The sequence below is a fragment of the Palaemon carinicauda genome, chromosome 5 (assembly GCF_036898095.1).
Source record: "Palaemon carinicauda isolate YSFRI2023 chromosome 5, ASM3689809v2, whole genome shotgun sequence".
Lineage (NCBI taxonomy): Eukaryota > Metazoa > Arthropoda > Malacostraca > Decapoda > Palaemonidae > Palaemon > Palaemon carinicauda.
The window spans coordinates 130249242-130259241 of NC_090729.1; the positions used below are offsets into that span (position 1 = coordinate 130249242).

General features: G+C 37.2%; 1 protein-coding gene across 1 annotated transcript; it reads left to right on the forward strand.

The window, feature by feature from the left end:
* The first annotated feature begins 5245 nt into the window (after positions 1–5245).
* LOC137641143 (uncharacterized) lies at positions 5246–5941 on the forward strand. Its single transcript, XM_068373586.1, has 2 exons — positions 5246–5537; positions 5583–5941. The coding sequence occupies exons 1-2, from the start codon at positions 5246–5248 to the stop codon at positions 5939–5941; spliced, it is 651 nt and encodes a 216-aa protein (XP_068229687.1).
* The last annotated feature ends 4059 nt before the right edge of the window (positions 5942–10000 follow it).

Sequence of the window (10000 nt, forward strand, 5' to 3'; positions counted from 1 at the left end):
GAAGCTGAGTATAGCTGTTCCAGGTCAAATCTGATCTGTTACCCTTCCAAAGTTGATAGGCCTCCTGCTTCTCCAAAAAGCACGTCTACAATCATCATTGAACCACGGTTTGTCCTTCACTATGTACCTTAGCACACGAGAAGGGATACGCCTATCAATTATGTTGACTAGATTCTCATTCAAAGGGACAACAGGATCTACACTATTATATAATTGTGACCAATTCAAGCATAAAAGATCATGTAAAATCCCATTCCAGTCTGCTTGGGATTTCATATAAATTTTACAAGAATATGATATATCAGGGACAGGCTGCTCAGTCTTCACTAATAATGAAATCAAGGCATGATCAGATGTCCCGACTGGAGAACCAGCCTTAATAGTTATAACGCCAGGGGAGTCAGTGTATACGAGGTCCAAGCAATTACCAGACCTGTGAGTAGCTTCATTTATGATTTGCTCACAGCCTGATTCAGAGGCAAAGTCTAAAGCTCTTAAGCCATGGCGATCGGTAGGAGAGATAGAACTTAACCACTCCCTATGGTGAGCATTAAAATCACCAACAAAGACAAAAGAAGCCTTTCTATCATCTTCTTGTATCTTAGCCATAATGGTAAGAAGACAACCGAAGATAGAATCATCCATGTCGGGATTCCGGTAGATCGAACACAAATAAAAGTTGTTATGCCTACCACAAACGTTTATTACCTGAATCTCATGACATCCACATTGATAGCAGGACTTATGAGAAGCAGGGTAATCGGTCCTAATATACACCGCCATTCCCCTGGCCCTAGGGATGGCATCACGTTTCAACATTATTGGCTTCTTAAAACCAGTTATAAGGAGCTCAGATGAGTGCCTCATATTAGAAACCAAAGTTTCTGAGCACAAAAGAATATCATGCTGTCTGCACGCAACTGTAAGGTCTTGGATATTTGCATGAAGACCACGAATATTGCAATACAGAAGACGACATTGACGAAGTCTAGGACGTACTGGTCCCGGATTTCGCTCAATATACATATATATAAATTTATATATATATATATATATATATATATATATATATATATATATATATATATATATATATATATATATAGAGAGAGAGAGAGAGAGAGAGAGAGAGAGAGAGAGAGAGAGAGAGAGAGAGAGAGAGAGAGAGAGAGAGAGACAGAGACAGAGAGAGAGAGAGAGAGAGAGAGAGAAATATGTATATGTATATATATAAATATATATATATATATATATATATATATATATATATATATATATATATATATATATATATATATATGTATATATATATACATATATATATATATATATATATATATATATATATATATATATGTATATACATATATATATATATCTATATATATATATATATATATATATATATATATATATATATATATATATATATATATATATATATATATATATATATATATATATATATATATATATAGATATATATATATATGCTTAATCTAAAATAAACCAAGTCTCCATCCCATTCCAAGGAGCTCTTCAACGAAGAACTCAAGTGACAGGCAAAATAATAAAATTGTGGAAGTAGAAATGAAAGAGAGACAGAAGAAGGATAGGGCAAAATTAAAAAATGAATGTGAAGAAAAACGGTGAATCGGAGACAGGGTCACTGTTGATTTGTAATATGACATGTAAAAAAGTCATCAATAAAAATCAGGAGGGAATAAGGGTAAAAATGATAGACGTAAAGACCAATGGAAAAGAAATAAAATGAGAATAGGTCAAAAGAAAGGGAAATTAGTGAAAGTTTATGCATTCCTAGATTAAAGGTTATTTATGTGTGTTTCATTTAATTTGTGATCTTATTTCGTTGTGCAATCTTTGGATGTCTGATTGAAAATAGAAAAGAAAATCATAACAAGTTAGATGCTATATATCATCATCTGTTATAAGAGTTTGAAAAAAAAGATTATTATCCACTATTTAAAGATATGAAGATGATACCTGTGGCCGCATGACAAAAGTATCAATAAATTCCTCATATTGATTTGCATCTCATCTAATTTGTTAACTCTGGATAATGGGAAAAAAGGTAAAGATCAATTATTCAATATTAGGAGTTACGTTAAGATTAGGAATACTCGTTGAACATAACTTCCCTGGATATAAGGGCTAATTTAGATACTAAAACCAACACACAGGAAGATGATCAGATTATAAGTAAAATGGACTGATACAGTTGTGAATCTGTAATTGAGTGGTTGATCCTTGTATTCAAATCTATATTAATGAAGGAAAATATTCTGAAAAAAGATAAGTAGTGGTAGTGGCCGGCCGACTATCATAACCATTAGCAACTCTCTCTCTCTCTCTCTCTCTCTCTCTCTCTCTCTCTCTCTCTCTCTCTCTCTCTCTCTCTCTCTCTCTCTCTCTCTCTCTCTCTCTTACCAGAAATTCCTCCTTAGTTCTTCGATATCCTCAAATATTTTGAATAAGCTCACATTAAATATGAACGGGAGTTAGATGAAGGATCACTTAAAATCGAGAAATGAACAGTAGGAAAAATCAAAGTTACTAATAATCACCTATGATGTATAGAAAACTATCGAAGATTAATGTATATGTGTTCCGTAAATTTGAGCTATTTAAAGGGAGACCTTTTATAGAAATTATCCCTTTTTTAAAGAAAACTATCCAAGTATATCAAATCAAATACATATTTATTCTAGTAATGAAATTTTAGACATATGAGGTTCAAGAAGAGAATAGCTAAAAGGAATAACATATCTTAGAGATATGAGGTGCAAGAAGAGAATGTCTAAAAGGAATGACATATTATTATTATTATTATTATTATTATTATTATTATTATTATTATTATTATTATTATCATTATTATTATTATTATTATTATTATTATTATTATTATTATTATTATTATTATTATAATTATTATTATTATTATTATTTTTCGGTAGTCAACCGTCATTCAATCAAGTTTTGTTAAAAATAAGGGCTGCCTCGGTTGCATTGATCTTATCCTCCATCTTCTCTATGGTTCTAATTATCTTCTTTTCAGGACTACTGCATACAGCCAGTAACTGAGCAAAATTCATCCTTCATGGTGAGTAGTCAAATTCAGGAATAATTGGCGAGTCGAGGTTTTAATATAAAATTCACAGATCAGGTAACATTTACAGTTTGGGTATAAAAGAATACAGAGAACAAGCCACTCGTTTCGGGAGCACTGTCTCCCTTCCTCAGGCATAAGTGTTGGAAACGATGAGAGCTACGCCCCTATATACGGCAACTCTGGCTTAGGCAGAGAGGCCTCAAATTTTTCATTGGCTACCTCGAGCTTCGTGGGTGGAGCAAATAGAATGGTTGATCCCCATTGGCTAAGCCGCTCACCGAGAGCGGCTGTAGTACAGTCAGACTGCCTTCCCACTCACTCCTGGGTGTTGAGTCACCATCTTGTCTTCTGGGAGCTGGGCTCTGATTGGTGGGAGCACTCGCCGAGTGGGTATGTAGACTAGGCAGGCTATCCTGTCGCTGATCAAAGCTGTTGGGGTTGTTTATGTCTTGATCGGTTGGGTTGTCCTGGTTGGAGGTGACATGGCTGGTTGGGTTACTTTTTCGTGTGTTGTTCCTTCGACAGGAGGGGAGGAGGAACATATCCTGGGTAGTGTTGAGAGTCAGCTTTTCTCTCTAAATGAAAAGAGCTTCAAGTATGCGAAGTCTCCTGCTATCTGGAGCACGGCCAATGATATCCTCACGTTTGATGTTGTTATTGTGGACGTGGAGGGCATGAGCTTTTATTTTACCTTGTTGGACATGACAAGACAGTCTCTTTGACAGATGCATGGTGGTCATTCCTATGTAGCGTCCAGAGCATCCTGGAACAGGACATGAGTAGGAATAGACCACGATGGAGTGTTTGAGAATATCCTGAGTCGGCGGGGCTGAGTTGTTCCTCATGATGAGAGACCTCGTTTTGTTAGTTTGATAATAAATAGTCAACTTGACCATTGTGTTTTTATCAACAGTGGAGACGTGACTCTTCATTATGTTTCTCATGGCCTTTTCATCCTTTTGATAATCCCGATGCATTAACCCTTTATAGTAAAGGTTGATGGTAGTTGTGGTGTTCACGGTCGGTTGTTCACCCTGGTACCAGGTGTCCATGGCAAGCTTGATTTTACGGCTAACTTGTCTATTAGAGTAGCCATTGTTCACCAGGACCGGGGCGACTCGGTCGAGTTCTTGGTGTGTGGCAGCCTAAGAAGAGCAGTGGGAGAGGGCTCTGCGGACGTAAGCCTTGATGGTGAAAGCCTTGTACCTGGTAGGGCATTCACTGTCTCCATTCAATCATAGCCCGAGGTTAGTGGCCTCAATGTACACACTAGTATCCAATCCGGAAGTGTTAGGAGATATGAGAACATCTAGGCGGGGCAGCCATCCATCTTTGCTATGCTCAACAGTGAACCTCAAACAGCTGTGATTCCTCAAACGTCCTGCAGAGGGTCTCGATGTCCTGGGTAAAAGGGGCCCTGACAAAAGTGTCATCTATGTATCTCACGTACACGTCTGGACGACGTATTCATGAGAAGACCCTCTCTTCAACAACTCCCATATAAAAGTTGGCAAAGAGCACACCAAGGGGAGAGCCCATCGCTGCACCATCCTTCTGTATATACGTGTGGCCCCTGTGTGTGGTAAAAGGGGCCTTCTTGGTACATACTTCTAGCAGAGTTCAGGGGTTCTCCTCGGGGATGTTCTGGGTTGGAGTAGAAGGGTCCTGTAGACTATCTCCAGGATCAAGTCGATGGTCTCTCCAACAGGAATGTTAGTAAAAAGGGACTCCACATCCAGTGAAGCGATGGTGTCACTGGTGGGGTACCCTTTTAGCTTACCCAGGAACTCAGTATATGAGGCGACGCTGACCTACCACCTGGCAAAAAGACTTAACAGCCTCTTGACCCCTTATGTTTCAAACGAGTACAGTGTCGCCTCATCTACCGAGTTCCTGGGTAAGCTAAAAGGGTCCCCCACCAGTGGCACCATCACTTCACTGGATGTGGAGTCCCTTATTACTAATGTTCCTGTTGGAGAGACCATAGACTTGATCCTGGAGATAGTCTACAGGGACCCTTCTACTCCAACCCTGAACATCCCCTAGGAGGCCCTCCGAACTCTGCTAGAAGTATGTACTAAGAAGGCCCCTTCTAGCACACACAGGGGCCACATGTATTTACAGAAGGATGGTGTAGCAATGGGCTCTCCACTTGGTGTGCTCTTTACCAACTTTTATATGGGAGTTGTAGAAGAGAGGGTTTTCTCACGAATATGTCGTCCAGACGTGTACATGAGATACATTGATGACACTTTTGTCATGGCCCCTTCTACCCAGGACATCGAGACCTTCCGCCGGCTGTTTGAGGAATGCAGCTGCAGGTTCACTGTTGAATATAGCAAAGATGGACAGTTGCCCTTCCTAGATGTTCTCATATCTCCTAACACTTCCGGATTTAATACTAGTGTGTACATTAAGCCCACTAAACGCTGGTTATGATTGAATGGAGAGAGTGAATGCCCTACCAGGGTCAAGGCCTCCACCATCAAGGCTTATGTCCACAGAGCCCTCTCCCACTGCTCCTCCTGGGCTGTCACACACCAAGAACTACACCGAGTCGCCCAGGTCCTGGTGAACAATGGCTACTCTAATAGACAAGTTAGCCGTGAAATCAAGCTAGCCATGGACACCTGGTACCAGGTTGAACAACCGACCGTGAACACCAGAACTACCACCAACCTTTACTATAAAGGGTTCATGCATCGGGATTATCAAAAGGATGAAAAAGCCATAAGAGACTCAATAAAGAGTCACGTCTCCCCTGGTGATAAAAAACGAGGCCAAGTTGATTATTTATTATCAAACTAACAAAATGAGGTCTCTCATCATGAGGAACAACTCAGCCCCGCTGACTCAGGATATTCTCAAACAGACCAACGTTGTCTATTCCTACTGGACGTTACATAGGAATGACCACCATACATCTGTCAAAGAGACTGTCTTGTCATGTCCAACAAGGTGTAATAAAAGCTCATGCCCTCCACGTCCACCATAACAACATCAAACGTGAGGAAATAATCAAGAACACCGAGATCATAGGCCGTGCTCCAGATAGCAGGAGACTTCTTATACTTAAAGCTCTTCTTATTCAGAGAAAAAAGCAGAATCTCAACACTACCCAGGAAATGTTCCTCATCCCCTCCTGTTGAAGGAACAACACACGAAAAAATAACCCAACCAACCATGACACCTCCAACCAGAACAACCTAACAGATCAAGACATAAACAACCCCAACAGCTTTGATCAGCGACGGGATAGCCTGCCTAACCTACATACCCTCTTGGCGAGAGCTCCCACCAATCAGAGCCCAGCTCCCAGAGGACAAGATGGTGGACTCAACACCCAGGAGTGAGTGGGAAGGCAGTCTGACTGTACTACAGCCGCTCTCAGCGAGCGGCTTAGCCAAGGAGGATCAGCCATTCTATTTGCTCTGCCCACGGCGCTCAAGGTAGCCAATGAAAAATTTGATGCCGTTCTGCCAAATCCAGAATTGCCGTATATCCGTATATAAGGACTTAGCTCTCATCATTTCCAACACTCAAGCCTGAGGAAGGGAGACAGAACTCCCGAAACACGTAGCTTGTTATCTGTATTCTTTTACCCAAATTGTAAAGGTTACCTGATTTGTGAATTTTATATTAAAACCTTTAATCGCCAATTATTCCTGAATTTGACTACCCACCATGAAGGATGAATTTTGCTCAGTTACTGGCTGTATGCAGTAATCCTGAAAAGGAGATAATTAGAGCCATCGAGATGACGGAGTATAAGATCAATGCAACTGAGGTAGCCATTATTTTCAACAAAACTATTATTATTATTATTATTATTATTATTATTATTATTATTATTATTATTATTATTATTATTTTTATCATTATCATTATTATTATATTATTATTATTATTATTATTATTATTATTATTATTATTATTATTATTATTATTATTATCATTATTATTACTAGCTATGGTACAGCTTTAGTGGGAAAAGCACGATGCTATAAGCCAAAGGGCTCCAACAGGGACAAATACCCCACTGAGGAAAGGAAATAAAGAAATCAATAAGCGGTATAAGAAGTAATGAACAATTAAAATGAAATATTTTAAAAGCATTAACAACATTAAAATAAACCTTCGATATATAAACTATAAAAAGACTTATGTCTTCCTGTTCAGCATGAAAATATTTGCTGCAAGTTTAAACTTTTCATGTTTTACGGATTCAAATAACCGATTAGAGAGATCATTCTACAACTCAGTCACAAATGGAATAAAATTTATAGGGTACGTTGTATATAGCGACTTATGATGGAGAAGTCCTGTTTATTAGAATTAACTGCAATCTTGCAATTGAAGAAGACACATACCTAATGTGTTTCTCAAAAGTAAATTTGCTGTCAAGAATCACACCTACAATCTTAAAAGTCATATAAAGTTAAAGAAACGTTATCAATGCTGAGATCCGGATGTTGAGGAGCCACTGCCTTTGACCTACGTACAATCATACTTTGATTTTTGTTAGGATTCAACTTCTTACCCCATAATCTGCACCATGCACTAATTATAGCTCGATCTTTATTAGAGGAATCAGCAACCCCTGATCTACATTCAGGTGAAGGACTTGGTGCAAAGAGAGTAGTATTATCTGCATATGCAACAGGCTAGTTTTCTAGGCCAAACCACATGTCCTGTGCATATATTATGGAAATTAATGGGCCAAGAACACTACCCTGAGGAACACCAGATATCACATTCCTATATTCACTATGGTGGCCATCAACAACAACTCTTTGAGATATAATACTTAAAAATTTAAGAATTATGCTAAGAAACGACCGACCCACTCCCAGCTGTTTGAGTTTGAAAACAAGGGCCACATGGTTAACGTGGTCAAAGGCAGCACTAAAATCAAAGTCAATCATACGAACTTCCTGACCCCAATCGAGGGATTTCTGTACGAAAACCAAATTGCAAACTAGAGAGCAGATGATTACCTTCTGCAATCATGTTAAAACATTTTGCCAAAAGACATTCAAAAGCATTAGATAATATGGGAGTTATGGAAATTGGGTGGTAATCAGTCGGACCTGAGGTGCCATAAGAATTAACATTCATAAGAGATTTCTTGAATATAAAGATTTTGCTAACATGCCTGTCCATGGTAGAGTAAGAAATTATTCTACTTTGATCTATCTATCTATTTATCTATCTTTATATATATACATATATATATATATATATATATATATATATATATATATATATATATATATATATATATATATATATATATATATATATATACACACACACACATATATATATATATAAATATATATATATATATATATATATATATATATATATATATATATATATATATATATATATATATATATATATATATATATATATATATATATATATATATATATATATATATATGTATATATATATATATATATATATATATATATATATATATATATATATATATATATATATATATATATATATATAATATATATATATATATATATATATATATATATATATATATATATATATATGTATATATATATATATATATATATATATATATATATATATATATATGTATATATATATATATATATATATATATATATATATATATATATATATATATATATATATATATATATATTTAAATATATATACATATATATATATATATATATATACATATATATATATATATATATATATATATATATATATATATATATATATATATATATATATATATATATATATATATCATACATACATATACCAAGGAACTTCCCCCAATTTTTGGGGGGTAGCCGACGTCAAACAAATGAAACAAAAAAGGGTACCTCTCCTCTCTACATTCCTCCCAGCCTGAAAAGGAACTCAAGCGAGTTGGGCTGGTACTTCTAGTGTGCCACAGCCCACCTTCACCCGTTATCCAACACAGATGAAGCTTGATAGTGCTGAATCCCCTACTGCCGCTACCTCCGTTGTCATCCATGTCACCGGAGGAAGCAGCAGGGCCTACCGGAACTGAGTCACAATCGCTCGCCATTCATTCCTATTTCTAGCACTCTCTCTTGCCTCTCTCATATCTATCCTCCTGTCACCCAGAGCTTTCATCACTCCATACATCCACCCCAACCTTGGCCTTCCTCTTGTTCTTCTCCCGTCAACTCTTACCTTCATCATCTTCTTTATCAGACAGCCATTTTCCATTCTCTCAACATGGCCGAACCACCTCAACACATTCATATCCACTCTAGCTGCTAACTCATTTCTTATACTCGTTCTCACCCTCACAACTTCATTCCTAACCCTATCTACTCAAGGTACACCAGTCATACTCCTTGGACACTTCATCTCAAACATATTCAATTTCTGTCTCTCTGTCACTTTCATTCCCCACAACTACAGTTGGTACAATCACTTTCTCATTTAGAACTCTCTTTACATTCATGCCCAACCCTCTATTTTTTACTACTACCTTAACTGCCCCCAACACTTTGCATCCTTTATTCACTCTCTGACGTAAATCTGCTTCCACTCCACCATTTGCTGCAACAACAGACCCCAAGTACTTAAACTGATCTACCTCCTCAAGTGACTCTCCATTCAACATGACATTCAACCTCGCACCATCTTCCCTTCTCGTACATCTCATAACCTTACTCTTACCCACATTAGCTCTCAACTTCCTTCTCTCGCAAACCCTTCCAAATTCTGTCACCAATCAGCCAAGCTTCTCACCCGCGTTTGCAACCAGTACAGTAACATCCGCAAACAACAACTGATTTACCTCCCATTCATGGTCATTCTCGTCTACCAGTT